The 20,690-nt window shown below is 47.8% G+C and overlaps 2 protein-coding genes and 2 long non-coding RNA genes across 4 annotated transcripts; 3 read left to right on the forward strand and 1 right to left on the reverse strand.

The window, feature by feature from the left end:
- Nucleotides 1-795: 795 nt before the first annotated feature.
- Nucleotides 796-2,004, forward strand: LOC119327779. The gene is made up of 3 exons (XR_005158691.1): nucleotides 796-924; nucleotides 1,536-1,676; nucleotides 1,760-2,004. It is a non-coding gene; the product is annotated as an uncharacterized LOC119327779 (long non-coding RNA).
- LOC119327778 lies at nucleotides 1,464-5,207 on the reverse strand. The gene is made up of 3 exons (XR_005158690.1): nucleotides 4,686-5,207; nucleotides 4,342-4,547; nucleotides 1,464-1,791 (listed from the first exon to the last, which is right to left on the reverse strand). It is a non-coding gene; the product is annotated as an uncharacterized LOC119327778 (long non-coding RNA).
- A 4,155-nt stretch (nucleotides 5,208-9,362) lies between these two features.
- LOC119327443 (GDSL esterase/lipase At1g74460-like) lies at nucleotides 9,363-10,928 on the forward strand. Its single transcript, XM_037600551.1, has 2 exons — nucleotides 9,363-9,768; nucleotides 9,893-10,928. Exons 1-2 carry the CDS (start codon nucleotides 9,403-9,405, stop codon nucleotides 10,592-10,594), a joined length of 1,068 nt encoding a protein of 355 aa, XP_037456448.1. The 5' UTR covers nucleotides 9,363-9,402; the 3' UTR covers nucleotides 10,595-10,928.
- A 1,786-nt stretch (nucleotides 10,929-12,714) lies between these two features.
- Nucleotides 12,715-19,950, forward strand: LOC119329551 (soluble starch synthase 2-3, chloroplastic/amyloplastic-like). The gene is made up of 8 exons (XM_037602610.1): nucleotides 12,715-13,238; nucleotides 13,330-14,035; nucleotides 14,124-14,188; nucleotides 15,005-15,082; nucleotides 15,172-15,282; nucleotides 15,380-15,424; nucleotides 15,807-15,980; nucleotides 18,663-19,950. The coding sequence occupies exons 1-8, from the start codon at nucleotides 12,975-12,977 to the stop codon at nucleotides 19,617-19,619; spliced, it is 2,400 nt and encodes a 799-aa protein (XP_037458507.1). The 5' UTR covers nucleotides 12,715-12,974; the 3' UTR covers nucleotides 19,620-19,950.
- Nucleotides 19,951-20,690: the final 740 nt, after the last annotated feature.

Genomic DNA, 20,690 nt, shown 5'->3' on the forward strand with positions numbered 1-20,690 from the left:
CACACGGGGACCTTTGATTTGATTTAGTTTTATCTTCTACTGTAGATAGGGAACTATGGACACTAAATATCCATTTCTTAGGTGTCAACCTGGTACATTAGGCTGTATAGTACATGGCAGAGTTCTTCCAGCTACTAATTCAGGTAATCTGATTCATGTCACTTTGCTTTAAGCATAGTTAACTAACAGGAAGGACATCACATATGCACTTTCCCTACAACCTATGTCGAGGGTACCTACTGTCACGAGGATCCTCAAGTTAACACACTTGATTCTTACTGCTGCTTATGCATCCCTGAACTTCAGTTAAATTTATGATTATCTGGATATTTCCTATAATTTATCAAGTGTAGGGTTCTTAAAATAAGGACAGACATTTGTTTCACCTTTTGTAGTTCATCATAATAGCATATGATTTTAAAAAATGGAAAATTGCCAAGTACAGTTCTGAAGCGGAGAGTTACTTATGTATTTTTTTTATTCATGAATGACATGATCAAGGAGTCAGGTGTGAAAATGCTTTATAAATCAGGTGAGACAACATGCTAAAAATTTGTGGCGATTAGTGAAGGAAAGAACTATGTACTCTTGTTTCAAGTGGACTTCATCGCTTTATTGTTAGATTCAGCTTCACCTCCCATTGTTATATTAATTTTTTTGGTCTCATGGAGCTTCAATTGATAGGTACGTATAGGGAATTCAAAAGGCAAGGCAACTGAACATACAACAGCCCGGTAGGGCTTAATGCTCGTGCTCGTGAATGTTCAGTGTCTATCCCAGCATACGAGCACCAGACAACAGTAGCTATCTTGACTTACAAAAAAAGGTTGCAGGTAAACGCCCGGAGGCGAGCTGATTATCGGAAGAAAATAGAGGGTACGGTCAAGCTCCAAGATGAAAATCATCATTCCCTTACGATGTCTGGTAAGGTGGTTTAATGTTTAAGTGCTAGGATGAACAATGAATACATATAAAGTAATTGTTACATAAATTAAATTGATTTCACAGACTTCATTATTGTTTAACAATTATGTAGAGAATATGTTTGAACATTATTGTTGAACCAGCCAACCCAACTACATCCCGCTAGACATCCTTCTCACATGATGATTCATACTTTTCCTGCTTCAACTACTCTCCAGGTAGGGTTTAATGCGTATAATTAGTACTACCTCTGTAAACTAATATAAGAGGTTTTCTAAGACATTTTAGATCACTAAACGTCTTAAAGTTGTTTACAGAGGGAGTATATTTTAATTTGTGCCATACCATCAGCACTACCTCGTGTACTTAGGCAATTATATAACCATTGAAGCGAAGGAGCAGAAGTTGTTTCACATGCCAATGTTCACTTGATTGTAAAGTGTCCACATATTTTAACTGCTCAGTTGATGTCGTATGCACAAAATTCTAATCATTTTCTTGTGGCCAGATCAAATCTAAATCTACATGCAGAAGACATCTTGACCACATAATGTATAATCACTAAATTAAGTGGTTCAGCTTGAAGATATATGTTCATATGGTGTGTGTAGGACCCAACTCCAGCAACTTTGTAGCTCAGAGACATAATCAAATTAAGGTGAGGAGATGGCGAAAAAAATGAAAGAAAGGACAGTCTGCTGACCCTATAGCCTTGTGGCGGTGGAATCAGGCAATTAAAGCGTCTCTCATAAGTAGGGCAATGATGCTCATGATGCTCCATCAGTTTTAAATCCATCTTCAACCTTGTCTGATAATCAAATTCCTATCCAAGCAGGGGATTAGCTCAGAATGCCCATCGTCGCATACCTTCACAAGGAAGGAAAAGAAAAACATTTAGAAAGATAATCATACATATTGACTGTTAACAATCAACTGATTGCTGGTTCTGAACTCACAGGTAAGCCCTTGATCTTAACATCGTTTGTATTTATGTCTCTCAAATTATGTTTCAAAATTAGGTTGCTCAAGTTAAGTTACCAAAAATATCACCCACTATATACATAAACTGATGGACCTCTGATTTTCCTAAAGAAGAGAAGAAGGCATGTGATTAAAGCATATCATTCAGAAACAAATATAGATGTCTCCCTTTACAGAGAAGACCTTGGCAAAACAAACAAAATGATAAACAGGTCCCTGTGGCAGTTTCCTCTTTCCCATCATGTTGCTACCCCTCCCGGGTCGCACGTGCGGGCGACCCCGGGGGGACGAAACCCTAGCTAGCAAACCTTACCCCAGATCCACCCGGCCGCTGCCGTTGACATCGCTAGCCTTGGCTGTGGTGGCGGCCTCCTGGCCGCCAAAGGCGGCGGGGAGGAGAGCGCGCCCGATGGCGATGGCTTCGCGCAGAGGATGCTTCATCGGGCGGCGTGCGGAGACAGTGCTGAGTGGCGGCGGGCGGCGAGAGGAGGGTCGTGGTGGAGCAGCGTGCTGGCTGGCGGAGGATCTGGAGCTCGGAGGGGGGAGCAGCGGCGGCGGTGTGAACAACGTGGACGGTGGTCCCATTCCGATGGGCGAGGAGGATGGTGTGCGACACAGACGAAAGTCTTTGCCCGTCTTCGGTCGGAGCCGGTGATGACGGCGTCCGTGGGTGTTGTTCCCCTCCTTGGAGGCGTCGCTGAGGTGTGTCGACACCGTACTCGCTTCATTCCGGTTTGGTCGGGTCGATGTCTCCAGGTGAAAGCCTAGGTTTGGAGTTGGACCGGCGTGATAGCGGCGTCCTTGACGTCGTCCCTCTGTTGAGAGTATCGTGTTTGGAGACACGGCTTGGTGGTCCTAAGTTGCTTTCCTCCGACGCTCGCTACTATCCAAGATTGTTCTGCAGGGGCGCTATGCACACCATGGCTAGCGTGTCCAAGACGATGCCTTTCTCGGGACGGACCAAATTCCGCCATCCACCTCCTTTAGGATGGCGCGTCAACGAGGAAAGTCAAGATGAAGATGTTCTTCTTGGAGGCGGCAGCATTGGTTGAGACGCGGCCTTGCTGCTCAGTTTAGGATAGGCTTTTGTTGTTGTTGTTGTTGTTGTTGTTGTGTGTGTGTGGTGCTGTCTTCGGACTAGCCGGTGTTGAGTGTTGTGACAGAGTTGTGCGCAACGGATTGTCATTTTCTTGTACTCAAACCCCTGCCTTCTATAAAGCTAAGGTGCGCATTTTGCGTACTCTCAAAAAAAAAACCTGTCGCTTATGTTTTCATATTGGCTAAAGTAGGAAGCAGCTCATGAAATAATTATTTTTGGTACCATTGCAAAATTTGTTAGTTTGTATTTCTGAAATGCAGTGAAAATACTGGCGGCCTTGGTAAAATTGCTATTAGAGGAAATCATTTCTACTACATTTATCAGTAATACTGCCCCTTGTACTACTATACAAGCTCGAGCCCCTGAATAAGCTGTCCTATATCAATCTACTTCCAAGATATGTGGTCTATTTTATTCTTCAGCTAAGTGGAAAACCACGTGAAGTTCTGTTTAATTACTCTATTTCTCAATGCATGCAATTGGTTTCATCTGGACTACATCATAGAACCACCAATAAAGGACACTGAAAAAATATATAGAGAAGCCTACGGTTCCTATCCTTGAGTAGCATGATTAGAGATGAGTAGATCTCCTAAAGGTGTCCTAAGCACCTGCTGTTACTCTTGGAAGCAATGCAAACATGTAAAAGTTATTGCTGTTGACAATACTACTCAAATATCCAACTAATTAGTACACTAACTGCAGCCCAAATACTATCGGATATTTGTGCTGGAGCTTGATAAATGAGAAAACATGGCAATAGTAAGAAAAAATCATTGTGTATCTAGCTTATGGTTTGGAAGTTTGCATTGTATACCCGAGACAAAGTTGCTCACCTATTATTCTAAACTTAGCAATTATAGATGGTTTTTCTTAGGCAAGGCCATGAGCTCCAGCACTCTTTATAAGTAGAAGAAACTTGTTTGGTTATTTATAAATAAAGGGACAAAAACCAGTTTAGATAAACATCGGGGAAAAATACATGCAAGAGGTTGTAGACAGAGTTAGTCTAGGCAGAAAGCAAAATCAAGGGGCATTATCCGTAAGCGCAATTACAATTTTACAAATAGCATCAGTAAAACAAATAAACTCAAATTATGAGGCGAGATAAAGCTGCATAGGTATGAAAAGAAGTAGTCTGCACTGTCAAAATTCAGAGACTAATTACCGTTAGACACATCAGCTATTTCGGTGTCACTAGGTTCAGCAGCAGTGTCATCTTTAATCACATCACTAGATTTAACAATAGCAGGTCCACTCCCTTGAGATTCTCTTTTCACTTGAGTACTTGCAAATGACAGGGGTTTGACAATTCTAGAAAACTTCTCAAAACAAACCTGAATTTGATGAACTCAATCTTGAAAATGACAGGGATTTGACAATTCTAGAAGACTTGTCTTCCTCTTGATATCTTGGAACTAGAAACTCACAAACATCTTTAAAGCCTGTATTTTTTTCTGAATGAACTCTTCCGTTGCAGCCTCCAACTTAAGCCAGACAGCCAAGTCAGTCTCATCTAGCTCCATACCACACCGGTCATCAACTGACAGCATAACAAGATCTTCACTGATTTCAATATCTATGATCGTCACTTTAGAAGTGCCAAAATTACTAAAGAATGAATACTAATGGTTGTGTTGATATGGGTCAAATGTACAGCCTTGGTTGAAAGTTAGATTACCTTTGATTCTACCATAGGCATGCTGTGCAGCGATACGGTGAGCAGAAGGTCGTGTCGCTGGTGTGGTCGCCCTCCGCGCAACGGTATGCACACCTTCGCACCGGAATCGGCCTGGAATGGCCTCGTCATGCAGATCGACCGCGCGGCAGCGCGACTATGCTCCGGTGCTCAGCTGGGTAGAAGACCGGAGCCAACGACGAGGGCGGCGTTTCTCTTCCTCGCCGCGCCGCAAAGCTGTGCCCGATGTCGTCCCGCCCACATCCGGACGGGCCAGCTGGGTATCCGGCACGAACGGAGAGCGGCGAACCCTTCTGCACCGACCGGCCGGATCTGGCTACACAGGATGCTATACCGGCCGGCGCGTGGGCTCGCTCGAGGTGGGGAGAGGAGGGGTCGGTCAACGCCGTGGCGGGAAGAGGAGGGGCCGGACGACGTCGAGGGAAGGGGAGGCGCCATGGAGAGGAGTGGCTAAGAGCCTGAGGGAGAGAGGAGCGGCTGTGAGGGGAGAAAACGAGAGCAGTAGCTGCGGTGGAGATTGTCCCTGCGGTGGACATCCAACGAGAGCAGTAGCTCAGTTGACTTGCCTTGTGTAACATGCGCCTATACATCCAACGTTCATTCCATATCCAAGGGACAACAACGATTCAAGGCCAAAACTGCCGAGACTTAGGCCAACTCCACCGCACGACTACAAACGAAGGTCTGCTTTGTCTGGATTTTGTCCATTTGAGTCACGAAAACAGATCGGTCAATAGCTTGAATGTGGTTTCTGCATCCAACGTGGTCGGAGCATCTCCAAATTTGCGACCAAAAAAATGTTAAAAACCAAAATAAAATGTACAATAGATAAACTTAATAATTTATATGTCCCCAAAGTCCACTTACATTAATAATAACTTAAAATAGAAAAAAAAGACAACGGATGGCAGATCGTCATCCTCGTTGGTGAGGTCGACGTACTCCGGCGCTTACGCCCACAGAAAGGCTTCCTGGTACTCATCTAGAGCCTCCACCTGTTGGGACGTCTGAGCCGTGTTTGTGTCGTCGCCACCCTCTGGGCCGCCTCCTCCTCGAGCTCGCGGCGCTCGGCCTCCGTGTCAAGCTCTAACTGGCCTCCAGCTGCATTATGCGCTCGTGCTCCGCCCGCTCCACCTCCATTGCCCGGGACTCCCATTCCAGGAGGTGTTGGCGCAGCACCTCCTCTGGCATGCCCAGCCAAACAGGTGGAGCAGGCACATACACGGGCACACTAGGCGGAGCCCATATGTACGTTTGGCCCTCCGCCTGAGGAGGGGGTGGAGGCGGTGGCCTCCATGCCTGGCACGGGAGGCGCCGGCAGTGCATTGGCCCCAACGTCGGCGACGTTATCGGCCATCGCCTGCGGCATGTGAGGCCAGTATGACTCCTCCAAGCATTCAGACTCCTCGATCTGGCGTCGGCTGGCTTCCTCAAGGGTGGCCACTTGCGCGACTTCCTCCTTTTCCGCCTTCACGACCAGCGGCGGTGCCGGCGTAGACGATGCAACAGGAGAACCCAAGCTTTGTCGCTGCCAGGCCTCGTTTATAATTTATACGTTTCACATTTGTGGAACGGAGATAAAAGTAATGGATTTTGATCTCATGGATACGAATGATGATTCGATAATGTCGACTAAGATAGGCACTGATTGATGACATAGACTCATCTAAGATTCTTTGCACATTACCGTTTCTACCATGGTACAAGTAACAGGGATTTCAATTATTATCCGATTATTACTCTTTATTTTTATACATACGAATTTTAACATGCATCATGTTTTAACTTCAACAAATTATTTTAAATGCCCGTGGCAACGCACGGGCATTCTACTAGTAGCAAGTGGTATGTAACTTCAGAGGTAACGTGTTAAACTATCTTTTTCCTATTGCACAATTATGCAAACATGTTTTTAGCACAGGGGAACTCTTTGTTTGCGTGATTTACCTCCCTTCCAAAACTAGTGAATGCGCACGTGCAACACACGTTAATATTTAGGCAATATATTAATTCCACGTGGATATTAGGTACGCTATTTGTGTGTTAATTCTGTGATTAGTGCAATATTTGTTATAATATTAATTGCACGTTTAACACTCGCCATTGGAGCAGTCTAGGTCGTTGGATTAACTTAGTTCGATGGTCGAGATCAGTTGGATCTACCCCTTTGGGTCTTTTTATATTGGTATAGATAAGTGTCATGGTTTCAAATTTAAACTAAAACCATGACGGTAGTAAACAATGGATGGAAACTTATTACTACCTCTGTTCTGGACTGACATGTGTATTAGTATCATTTATCATGTAGCAGATGCTTCTGCTGCTACATGTTCTTAATGAACTAATTTGTTACTCCTTTCCTTTATGTAGGAATGGCCTGAAGAGAGTTATCCCTCATGGGAAGATTGACCAGTGTACATTGTATCTGAGGATATAACAAAACAAGGTTACAGGAAACATAAAAGAGGGGAGCTAAGGGTATGCGACCTTCTAAGATTTGTAAAAGGGTGCCCATTTTCCCGTCAGTAATACTGAATTCTCTTCAGTTGCTTTAGTCTAAAACGATATTGAAGACAGCCTAGAAAAACATATCATGTTCTCCAGCTATTTGTTCCTGATGACTGTTGTGGTGTGGAATATAAAATGGGGATTTTGACTTGCAAATGTTCAAGCTGGAGGATGTGGGAATATGGATCAATGAGAAGAAGAAGGAAGGCTTTGATGTCACGTATGAGAACGATAGAAGGATCTTGGTGGAAGGCTGTGAGGACGGGTAAGTGGTTGCCTACTACCAGGAACCAAGGCAGGATGATGTGCCTCTAGGAAAAATTTCAGAAAACAAAGCAAGGAAACCGTTGCAACGAGTAAGAGTTTGCCTTAAGAAAACAAAGCAACGGGTACAGACATAGTTAGACAAGTTTGTCTTAAGAAGACTAAGCAAAACAACAACACTAGATCGAAAGCAAGGCCTCCTGCCTTGGACCTCCAGACTATTCCTGCTCATCAGTCTCCATGTAGTACGCATGATTAAGGTAACCTACATCCATGGTGCTACCAGTTGTTGCAACAACCGGATCGAATGAAAAGAGTAGCAAAGCAACGACAAGTACTCATCCAAAGTACTCGCAAGACTTACATCAAATCTATACTTGATATGCATTGGTATCAAAGGGGTGGAGTAATATGTGTGGACTAAACTGCAGAAGTACCAGAATAAGGGGAATAAGCTCATCCCATCGAAGAGTACATCTTTCAGCAGTGGAAGCGAGGAGTGTATATGGTATCATCTTGTACATACATATAGCAATCACCTTCATAGTGATCCTCTCCTCGTCACCCTGTTGGAAAGCGCTCTCTGGGGTTATCAGGGCGTGTTTCAAGTATTCGGTTTTAGTTGTAAGAGTTCAGGATACAACTCCAAGTCGATATGTTACCGTGGACACAGCTATTCGAATAGTTTAACTTCCTTGTAAGGGTGCATCACATTTTTCGATACGCTCGATTACCTTTGGTCGGGCACACTTTTCTGGGCAATGTGCGGCCTTGGATAATTGACTCGCAGAAGTCTTACCTAGGCTCTCTAGAGAGGTCACCCGTCAGTCTATCCTAAGCGTGAAGGGGTCATGAGCCAATCACTCTAAGCACTCCTGCACGTGGCGCGACTGGTCGGGGACCAAGCCCACCTCTATATACACAGCAGGCATGCCGCTCACCCCAACAATCAGCCCGCAGTCTGTACTGTGACATCAGGCAGAGCTTTCGGGAGGAACTGACGACGCTGAGGGGCCCATACACCATAATCCCACGGGGTGATTAGTGTGTATATGCCAGTGACAGTCTCAGATCAAATACTCAAATCTTGTTGAGCGTGTTATTAAGAAATAACCTTGGACATCGACCAGGGCCCAGGCCCACTTCTCTCCTAGGTGGTCTCTACCTGCCTTGTCGTTCCGCCACGTTGAATCACTCGAGGCTGTCGGGAACCCAGGCCTATCACTACCTAGATGGTACCATCTATTCCTTCAGCCCTTAGTTCGAACATTATCATAAGTATTACGTTATTATATAGTATATCTGTGATCATTGGCCAAAGAGACCACGGCTCAATAATGTAGCAATGCAAACGGTGAGACTCTAGCAGACAACTAACATTTATTTACTTCGCAACGAAGCACGGGTGATTCAAGATAGTTCTAATTTTTTTAAAGACGGTTCTAATTCTTTTTTTTACGGCAACACGGTTCTAATTCTACCGTTGCAACGCACAAGGAGATGTGCTGGTCTCTAACAATGTATGTAGGAGTTTTTTGTTGCATGGATCGGACGGTTGAAGATCGTAATATAAGTCACCTTTGACGGTCGGGAAAATGGCGGTTATTTCTGTGTTTTCAGACGGCTGACGCCTGGCAATCACCCCAAAAATATTTTTGTATGCGAGGAGGATCACCTGCCGCCGGCTGACATCCGCCACATCAGTAAACGACCAGGTTAGGCCAACTCCTCCGCTTGCCACCGAATTAAGCTCGCTGAAAAGTTCCCCTCCCGACGCTTCGCAGGTAGGTAGGTGCATCCATCCCCAACTCCCCGGCCGTGCCGCACACCCCCATCTATATATGCAAATCCAGTCCATTCCTGATCAACCAGGACTTGATTAGTAGAGCAAGAGGCCTGAACAAGCACGCGCTCGCAGATCATCGACATGGGTTGTGAGAGGACGCCGCTGGCCGTTGCTCTGGCACTGGCCCTGCTCCTGGGCCTCGCCCACGGCGACGTGGTGCAGTTCATCTTCGGCGACTCGCTGTCGGACGTGGGCAACAACAACTACCTGACCAAGAGCCTCGCGCGCGCGGCGCTGCCGTGGTACGGCATCGACTTCGGCAGCGGTATGCCCAACGGCAGGTTCTGCAACGGCCGCACCGTCGCGGACATCATCGGCGACAAGATGGGCCTCCCGCGCCCGCCCGCGTTCCTGGACCCGTCCGTGGACGAGACCGTCATCGCCAAGAGCGGCCTCAACTACGCGTCCGGCGGCGGCGGCATCCTCAACGAGACCTCGTCCCTCTTCGTAAGACACCCATCCATCACTTCACCAACTTCTCGTAGCTAGACAGCATGGTAGTATCATGAGACATGAACGCTCCGGTTCGATCATCTCATCTGACTGAGACCCATGGCGCATGCATTTGCAGATCCAGAGGTTCTCGCTGTACAAGCAGATCGAGCTGTTCCAGGGGACGCAGGCGTTCATGCGGGAGAAGATCGGGCGGGCGGCGGCGGACAAGCTGTTCGGCGAGGCCTACTACGTGGTGGCCATGGGCGCCAACGACTTCATCAACAACTACCTGCTCCCCGTCTACTCCGACTCGTGGACCTACAACGGCGACACCTTCGTCAAGTACATGGTCACCACCCTGGAGGCCCAGCTCCGGCTCCTGCACGGGCTGGGCGCGCGCCGGGTCACCTTCTTCGGGCTGGGGCCCATGGGCTGCATCCCGCTGCAGCGGCTCCTGCAGAGGTCCTCCACGGCGTGCCAGGAGTCCACCAACAAGCTCGCCCTCAGCTTCAACAAGCAGGCCGGCGCGGTGATCAGGGAGCTGGCGGCGTCGCTGCCCAACGCCACGTTCCAGTTCGGGGACGTCTACGACTACTTCCAGGACATCATCGACCGCCCCTACATGCACGGCTTCAACAACTCCCACGCGCCCTGCTGCACGCTCGGCAAGGTGCGGCCGACCCTGACGTGCACCCCGCTCTCCACGCTCTGCAAGGACCGCAGCAAGTACGTGTTCTGGGACGAGTACCACCCCACCGACAGGGCCAACGAGCTCATCGCGCTCGAGACGCTCAAGCGGCTCAACATCACCGTCGTTGCCAACACCACCTCCAGCTAGCCTGCCTGCCTGCCACCGACGCCGCCCACCAAAATGCGTACGCTTCGACATGCATGGGCGCTGCTGCTGTGTGTTGTCTTAATTATACTGCGGGTGCTTCGATTGTAACCAAAGTAGGATGATCGAAAATTCTAGGATGATGTCCAAGAAATGGGATGGAGAATAGATGCATGTAGGTGTCCTGGATATGAAATTTTTTTGAGTATGAGAGAACAGCATACCAGGATCATGCATCTATCTTAAATCTCAAGAGGCCACTATTAAGACGTTGATGTTTAAGACGGTGATGTTCTATTTGCATGTGAAATTTCAAGTTCAAAGACGGTACCATTTATGAGCTATGGAATCAGCCATGAATAGTGATGTTTACTGTTGACACTATTCATTGCTGCTTTTGTCTTTTGGTAATGTGTTTGAACTTGGAAATTTCACATACTAATAGAACATCACACTCTTAAGACGTAATATTTCTTTGAGATTTTATTTTTGAAACTTCGCCTGAAGGGTGCTGATGTGCCCGCTATTCATCTAGGAGACTAGGAAAATATATGCAAAAAAATTCATACATATTTAAAAATGATAAATATGTATAGAGAAAATGTTTATCAACTATAGAAAAATATATGCAAAAAATATAAATATGTATGAAATTTTTTAGCAAATATTTAAATCTAGCATTTGAAAGAAAAATAAACAAGTATTAGAAAAATGTTAAACGTGTATAGAAAAATGTTACCATGTAATTAAAAATTGTATAAAATTATCATGTATTTTAAAAAAAATAACCAAGCATTTAAAAAAAAATATTTAAAAATGTTAATAAAGGATTTGAAAAATTCTAAACGTGTATACAAAAATGTTGACCATGTATTAAAAAATGTTAATCTTGTATTTTAAAATGTAATCAAGCATTTAGAAAAACAGTTAAATTGTATAGAAATGTACCCAGAAAATCTTAATATTATATTTCAAAAATGTAATCAAGCATTTGAAAAATGTTTTAAAAATGTGTATAGAAAAAATGTTAACCATGTATTTAAAAAATCTTAAACTTGTATTTGAAACATGTTAATCATGTATTAGATATATACCAAATATGTATGTAAAATAACAATGAAAATCCAAGGGAAACGAAAGAAAAACAAATGAAAACGGGAAAAAAAACAAAAAATGAAGGAAAAAAAAGAAAAAACATTGAAAACCAAGAAAAAAACAAAGAAAACCGGAGAATAACAAACAAAAGGGAAAGAAAAGGTGAAAAAACTAGTAAAAACAAGAAACAAAGAAAAAAGGATGACAAACAAGGAAAAAAAATAAAAATCCGGAAAGGCAACGGTAAGACGACTCTTTTCCTTCAAGTTGGTAGCGCCCTACCAGGGTAACACGAACTTGACGATGACTTTATGGCTAGGAGAGCTACGCTGGAACGAGGAGATCCGGACCAAACCATGTGCGCTACAAAAGTGTGTTATTATTTTTTGCAAAAATGATCCGAATCTATTATCAAAATTCAGCGAAATACAAAACATCTCGAACATAATGAACAATACATTGAGATTCCAGGACCCCAAACAACCACTACTGCCGCGAAGAAAAAAGGATTGGGAGGACAGAAATTATCCTAACCACGTTCGTCCTCGGTTGTTGGTCTCATCGCGCGCTAAACAACCTGGACAACAGAAAAGGCAAAGCAGTGTCCTCCGCTCCGCAGCAAACAAGACAAATCGTCACTTGTCAGAGCCCGTCACCCAAGCAAGCAAACTGCAAAGCTTGTTCGTTTGGTTTATCCCGTAGTACGCGCCAACGCATGTGCCGCACCGCGTTTGCGGTGGAGAGCGCAGGCATGCATCAACCAACAAACGAAACAGTGCAGTTGCTTACAGTGCTCCATCCCTCCAAAAAAAAAAGTTGCAGTGCTCTATCTATCTATCTACACAATCAACGCGGGCCTCCTGCTCCTTCGCCGCAAGCCCCGTTCCGTCCTCAGTCTTCACGTGGATTCTGCAACCTCCTTCCAGCAGCTTGTCACCACGGACGCTTCCTCGTGCGCTGCTCGCGTGGCACCGGCCCCGCTTTCCAGCGTGCTCCGCGCGGGCCGCGGCCGCAAATCGCAGACCCAACACGCCACCCGCCAGGGGGCCGTTCGTACGTACCCGCCCCTCGTGTAAAGCCGCCGCCGTCGTCGCCGTCCCCCGCTCGCGGCCATTTCCCCGGCCTGACCCCGTGCGTTTACCCCACAGAGCACACTCCAGTCCAGTCCAGCCCACTGCCGCCGCGCTACTCCCCACTCCCGCTGCCACCACCTCCGCCTGCGCCGCGCTCTGGGCGGAGGACCAACCCGCGCATCGTACCATCGCCCGCCCCGATCCCGGCCGCCGCCATGTCGTCGGCGGTCGCGTCCGCCGCGTCCTTCCTCGCGCTCGCCTCCGCCTCCCCCGGGAGATCACGCAGGCGGGCGAGGGTGAGCGCGCCGCCACCCCACGCCGGGGCCGGCAGGCTGCACTGGCCGCCGTGGCCGCCGCAGCGCACGGCTCGCGACGGAGGTGTGGCCGCGCGCGCCGCCGGGAAGAAGGACGCGAGGGTCGACGACGACGCCGCGTCCGCGAGGCAGCCCCGCGCACGCCGCGGTGGCGCCGCCACCAAGGTAGTTGGTTCGTTATGACTTGCTGTATGGCGCGTGCGCCTCGAGATCAGCTCACGAATTGTTTCTACAAAACGCACGCGCTCGTGTGCAGGTCGCGGAGCGGAGGGATCCCGTCAAGACGCTCGATCGCGACGCCGCGGAAGGTGGCGCGCCGGCACCGCCGGCACCGAGGCAGGACGCCGCCCGTCCACCGAGTATGAACGGCACGCCGGTGAACGGTGAGAACAAATCTACCGGCGGCGGCGGCGCGACCAAAGACAGCGGGCTGCCCGCACCCGCACGCGCGCCCCATCCGTCGACCCAGAACAGAGTACCAGTGAACGGTGAAAACAAAGCTAACGTCGCCTCGCCGCCGACGAGCATAGCCGAGGTCGTGGCTCCGGATTCCGCAGCTACCATTTCCATCAGTGACAAGGCGCCGGAGTCCGTTGTCCCAGCCGAGAAGCCGCCGCCGTCGTCCGGCTCAAATTTCGTGGTCTCGGCTTCTGCTCCCAGGCTGGACATTGACAGCGATGTTGAACCTGAACTGAAGAAGGGTGCGGTCATCGTCGAAGAAGCTCCAAACCCAAAGGCTCTTTCGCCGCCTGCAGCCCCCGCTGTACAAGAAGACCTTTGGGACTTCAAGAAATACATTGGCTTCGAGGAGCCCGTGGAGGCCAAGGATGATGGCTGGGCTGTTGCAGATGATGCGGGCTCCTTTGAACATCACCAGAACCATGATTCCGGACCTTTGGCAGGGGAGAACGTCATGAACGTGGTCGTCGTGGCTGCTGAATGTTCTCCCTGGTGCAAAACAGGCATGGACATTACCTCTTCAGTCTCTCTTCCCGTTGTTCATAAAACTTTGCTCGAATCACTCATAAGAACAAACATTGTGTTGCATAGGTGGTCTTGGAGATGTTGCGGGTGCTCTGCCCAAGGCTTTGGCAAAGAGAGGACATCGTGTTATGGTACTGCAGGCTTTCACTTAACTCTGTTGAGTCCATATGTTCGAATAATATCAGTGATTGGCATAATGTTATTAAGTGCAAGACATGAAAGTGTTCTTCTGTTAGAGTATTTCATAGCCAACCCTGGAGGTTAGGTTGTTGGGGCCTACTGGGTGCGGGAGGGGGTTTGCAAAAAGTGGTGGTTAGCAGTCGGATTTCACAAATAAGGAGGCTGATAACCACGCCATCAGTGAAGGGAATGAGTGTCGGGTACCCGATCGACCGTTTTGCCCGACGTCAGGTTTACCTGCCCTGTAGATCCGAATAAGTAGTTCCTATCCTCAGTTAAGTACCAAATATCGCCAGCACCCGTGTGTGTATTTATAGTACTGGATGATCAATTTATCAACATTTCCGGTTAATGGTTGCTATCATATTCACTGTAATTGTTAGTAAACAGTGGATGTTTGTAATGTAGATGATGGCTAAATGTATGTTGTCAAGCTTTCATTTTAAAGAAAATTTTATTGGGAGCTAGTTTTCGGGTTTGGTTAGAGCCACCAAAACCCCAGAATTTTTGGGAGTTGGCTTGTGACAGAGGGTTTTGGGGAGTTAACTTTCGGGATTCAGTTAGAGACGCTCTTACTAGTTCCAGTAAAGAGTAAACTATTTTCTGCAGTCATCCCAATTGTTCTGTAGAAATTAAAAGTAGAAAATAGTTGTGGTATCATATAAACCATATATTATTCAAAATCTAGAATCATGGACTTGGCTAGACTTTGATGATCTGAAATTTTAAATTTGATGATAATTGAGAAATGATCCTTTCTATCTTAGGTTGTGGTACCAAGGTATGGGGACTATGAGGAAGCCTACGATGTCGGAGTCCGAAAATACTACAAGGCTGCTGGACAGGTAAGCGAAAATGCAATCAAAGGGGAGCTGAAATTTCAATGCTTACTATCATAATAAATCAATTTTAAGTAAAAAAAATTGTCCTGCAGGATATGGAAGTGAATTATTTCCATGCTTATATCGATGGAGTTGATTTTGTGTTCATTGACGCTCCTATCTTCCGACACCGTCAGGAAGACATTTATGGGGGCAGCAGACAGGTTAATTTTCTATATGTTGGTGTTTGATTGCACTGATAAACTGAGAATAAGCCAAGGCCTACTGACTGGCATATGATTACACATTTTATTTTTTTAGGAAATTATGAAGCGCATGATTTTGTTCTGCAAGGCCGCTGTCGAGGTATCCTCTCCAACTCAATTGACAACCTATTACCACTATACAATTATGTGTATGCATGTATTTCAACAGATACGTAATCTCCCTTGTGAAGTGTATATATACTAATAACATTTCAATACCTCACATGCACATTTGGTCAAGCGTTATGATTTAACTTCTGATAATCTATTGCACTGATGAACAATAATATTGATGATCCTTGTTACTTCATCGTTATGTTTATGTTCTCTTCACCGCGCATTGATTTTGGAAATAGCATTTCCACCTGCCACAAACAATAATATATACTCCTACTTTCATCCAATGTAGATATTTTCGCACTTGGCATATCATCCCATTAAATATTATTGGTCCATCATTTTTATTCCTCTATAATTTGCAGGTTCCTTGGCACGTTCCATGCGGCGGTGTCCCTTATGGGGATGGAAATCTGGTGTTTATTGCAAATGATTGGCACACGGCACTCCTGCCTGTCTATCTGAAAGCATATTACAGGGACCATGGTTTGATGCAGTACACTCGGTCCATTATGGTGATACATAACATCGCGCACCAGGTTCCTTTTCTCCTAATCTTGTTTTTTCTCTAGTCTCTACTATTCACTCCACATTGTTTGAGGAAACTAAAGGGGTTGCAAAATTATGATGGCTTATGAAAGTTATGGAGGTAAATGCATCAGTGGTGCTTGAACTTGTCACGCATGTTCACTTTGGTGCTTACAGTTGTAGACTACGGAAAACTGGTGCAAAAACTTGGCTATTGTGTGCAATACGGTGTATTTTCCGTATGTAGGGTCAAATGTTGCCTATGTGGCATTGTATTCCCGTCTATAGATGTTAGACCGTGCCTACATCGCCATTGGGCCCACACACTCCCTATTACATGTGGGACCCACTTGTCAGCCTATGACATAAATAAAATGGAAATTTATAATAAAAATGATGGCCTGGGGTCTTGAAAATGGGACCTCGCAGGTATGCCGCTAGCCAGCACGCCCTAATCATTAATCCCCTATGCACTTCAGTATGTGTGTGTCTGTGTGTGGAGTGTGGGGGGGTATGTATTCTTATATCCTTTGCTCTAAGGCTATCATTGGCGTGCTAGCACCGCCGGGTCTCCATCAACACCGACATCATCCACGACCCCATCCAGCTCTTCCTCAACAAGCCCACCTCCAGCCTCAACTCGGGCAGCACCTTCATGGTGGCCCAGGTGCTCTGCACCATCGCTCGAAGTGGCAACGTCGTTGTCATGACCATCCACCAACCCAACACGCAAAATCCTCAACATCATTTGACAGTGAGCATGCCCCTCTTGTCATTTCCCCCTCATACCCAAACCTGTCTCGATAACCCTTGGAGCTGCACAAGTTGTGACCATCGCCCGCGTCGCTGCACAACGCCTGACCTAGCCGGACCGTTATAGAAGCCTGCCTTGGGAGCCCATACCTCCCTGCACATCCTCCTCTTTCCCCATAGACCGTGCCGCCATCGCAAATCGACTTCTCCTCTCCTCCTTCTCCTGCTCTGGCCGTTTTCCCCGCCGCGAAGCTGCAATCCATGGCGAGTTGGCCATGGCCCTATTCCCCAATTGCTCGCACTAGGAGGTCCTCCTTGAAGCCTAGCACCTTTCCCCCTCACTAATTGCAAGTTGGGGAGCCCCTCACGAGCTCCCTACATTGGCCGTAGTCGCCTGCCGCCTCAACTCTGGTCCAGACCTCGTTCCCGTGGCCTCGACGACATCTCCTCGACCTCCCATTCCACACGCGGCCTGGAGAGGATCACCGCATGTTCATCCATCCGACCCGAATCATCATAGAACCAACGCCAGAGAGGTCATCCCGACGACGTCGCACTGTTCCTCTATTTCCCCCAAGCTGTGTCGCGTCATAATATAAGACGGGCTTGTTTGTATCTCTAGGGGTCATCGGGTTCAATGGCTAGCTCATGCATGGACCTGACTTTAGGTCCCAGGTTCGAACCCCCGCGTGCACATAATTTATTTGCTATTTATTTCTCCTATCTACTGATAAGTGGGACCCACACATCATACTAAGCCCTTTTTGTCTCTTGCCTGCTGATAAGTGGGACCCACACGCAATACTTAGCCAGAGAGAGAACATGAGCTTGTTGGTGCCGCGTTGGCAAGCCACGCCAGCAGTCTTAACGGCTACAAACAGAGGATATGGTGTCACATCAACGTGCAGAGCGTTTACGAATGGAAAGTGTACTATATGCACACAAGAGCCAGAGCCAGGTTTTTGCACCAGTTTTTTGTATTCTACAACTGCGAGCACCAAAGTGTACATGCCGAACCAAAGTGAACACGGCGAGTCCATTCTTTTCTGGTACGATGGGTGGCTCAAAGACACCCCAATAGAAGCTATCACCTCGGACATTGCCAATTGGGTGCCGAACTACATTAAAGTGGCAAGGTCAGTTGATTGCGCTATGTGTTGGATCAGGGACATAAACGATTCCATAAATATTGCAATGTTCATTCAAATTCTTAACATTTGCGAGGCGCTTCATGATTTCCATCTCCCTCATATCAGAGACATTTGGTCGTGTACACTAAATTTCTCAGGTCACTTCTCGTCTAAATCCGCATATGTAGCTCACTTCAATGACTTGACTTTGGTCCAGCTAACGCCATTTGGCGCTCTTGGGCCCCTTTGCGTAGCAATTTTTTCATATGGCTCGCTCCGCGCAATAGGATTTGGATCACGGGCAGACGCGCTAGATGAGGTCTTCCACACAATGAACATTGCGTTCTTTGCTCTGCTCTTCCAGAAGACACTTGTGATTTTATTACGAGTTGTGCCATAGATGCCGGTGGGTTTCAGCTAGGAACAGGGTGTCACCTTCGGACAAGAAGAAGTTGCATAGTTTGGTCGTCTTAACTGCTTAGTCGATTTGGAAGGAGCACAACAACAGTCTTTGAAGGCAAAGCTAATTCCCTCGATCAAGTTATTAGACGGATCAAATGTGGTACAGTGCCATGGCTAGTTGCTTGGAGTCACTTTTAAGCTAGGTCGCTTGCCATCACGCTTTGTGTTAAGCGCTTGGGGTCGCTTTTGCTCAATTTGTATTTTGTTGTTATGTGTTTTTAGTTATGTAGCCTGAACTTTCTGGACTTAGTTTTTTCCTCTATAATGATCACATGCTTTGGTCAGTTATTCCTTTCTTGGGTACTCCGTTGGGCTAATTCTTTCTCTTGATTGATGTTGTATATGCAGGGCCGTGGCCCAGTAGATGAATTCCCGTTCACCGAGTTGCCTGAGCACTACCTGGAACACTTCAGACTGTACGACCCCGTGGGTGGTGAGCACGCCAACTACTTCGCCGCCGGCCTGAAGATGGCGGACCAGGTTGTCGTGGTGAGCCCCGGGTACCTGTGGGAGCTCAAGACGGTGGAGGGCGGCTGGGGGCTTCACGACATCATACGGCAGAACGACTGGAAGACCCGCGGCATCGTCAACGGCATCGACAACATGGAGTGGAACCCCGAGGTGGACGTCCACCTCCAGTCAGACGGCTACACCAACTTCTCCCTGAGCACGCTGGACTCCGGCAAGCGGCAGTGCAAGGAGGCCCTGCAGCGCGAGCTGGGCCTGCAGGTCCGCGCCGACGTGCCGCTGCTCGGCTTCATCGGCCGCCTGGACGGGCAGAAGGGCGTGGAGATCATCGCGGACGCCATGCCCTGGATCGTGAGCCAGGACGTGCAGCTGGTCATGCTGGGCACCGGCCGCCACGACCTGGAGAGCATGCTGCGGCACTTCGAGCGGGAGCACCACGACAAGGTGCGCGGGTGGGTGGGGTTCTCCGTGCGCCTGGCGCACCGGATCACGGCGGGCGCCGACGCGCTCCTCATGCCCTCCCGGTTCGAGCCGTGCGGGCTGAACCAGCTCTACGCCATGGCCTACGGCACCGTCCCCGTCGTGCACGCCGTCGGCGGGCTGAAGGACACCGTGCCGCCTTTCGACCCCTTCAACCACTCCGGCCTCGGGTGGACGTTCGACCGCGCCGAGGCGCACAAGCTGATCGAGGCGCTCGGGCACTGCCTCCGCACCTACCGGGACTACAAGGAGAGCTGGAGGGGCCTCCAGGAGCGCGGCATGTCGCAGGACTTCAGCTGGGAGCATGCCGCCAAGCTCTACGAGGACGTCCTCCTCAAGGCCAAGTACCAGTGGTGAACGCTAGCTGCTAGCCGCTCCAGCCCCGCATGCGTGCATGCATGAGAGGGTGGAACTGCGCATTGCGCCCGCAGGAACGTGCCATCCTTCTCGATGGGAGCGCCGGCATCCGCGAGGTGCAGTGACATGAGAGGTGTGTGTGGTTGAGACGCTGATTCCGATCTCGATCTGGTCCGTAGCAGAGTAGAGCGGACGTAGGGAAGCGCTCCTTGTTGCAGGTATATGGGAATGTTGTCAACTTGGTATTGTAGTTTGCTATGTTGTATGCGTTATTACAATGTTGTTACTTATTCTTGTTAAGTCGGAGGCAAAGGGCGAAAGCTAGCTCACATGTCACATGTCTGATGGATGCACTCACATAGTTTGGTTTAGTGGTGCAGTGCAAACGGCACGAGTGGGAAGTGAATTCGTCCCTGCTTAAATTAACACTTTCAGTAATAATCAGTTAAAACAAGGGAAAGGTTTCCCCTCAGCCGGTGGATTATAGCCACTGCGTCCGCCGTCTCGTACGTTTACCACATGCCCTTATTCTTTATCCACTCTTCATGCTTTTTATCCATTCGTTATTTTCTTCTTCCCCTCTCAATCTTGCTCACACCCTCTTGCCTGCAGCCGTGCTCCAGGACCGCCACCCGCCAAGGAGCGGATCGTCGAAGGACGTCGATGGTCGTCCTTTCTCCTCTTCTAGCGCTCCCTATGCCTGCAACCATGGCCACCGCTCGAGCGCGTACGCCTAAGCTCCACTCTGGCCACCGTCAGTCTAGCTATGTCGCTCCGGCTGTCGTCGCTTCAGTTGGAGATGCTTTTTTATACTTTCCGCAACAAGTGCCTTGTTGCAGAAATCCTCTCGCAACATCATCTATGTTGCAGCAAATTTCTCGATTCACACCGTAGACGACATCATCATTTTTCAGTGATATTTTTTTTCTGCAACATGATTCATATTGCAAAAGTCCTCCCGCAACATCATCTATGTTGCAAAAAAGGCGAAAGACAAAAACAATAATTCTGCAACATCACCTATGTTGCAAAAGTCCTCTCGCAATATCATCTTTTTTGCAAAAATGTTGA

This window comes from Triticum dicoccoides, chromosome 7A, assembly GCF_002162155.2.
Source record: "Triticum dicoccoides isolate Atlit2015 ecotype Zavitan chromosome 7A, WEW_v2.0, whole genome shotgun sequence".
In the NCBI taxonomy this organism is placed as follows: domain Eukaryota; kingdom Viridiplantae; phylum Streptophyta; class Magnoliopsida; order Poales; family Poaceae; genus Triticum; species Triticum dicoccoides.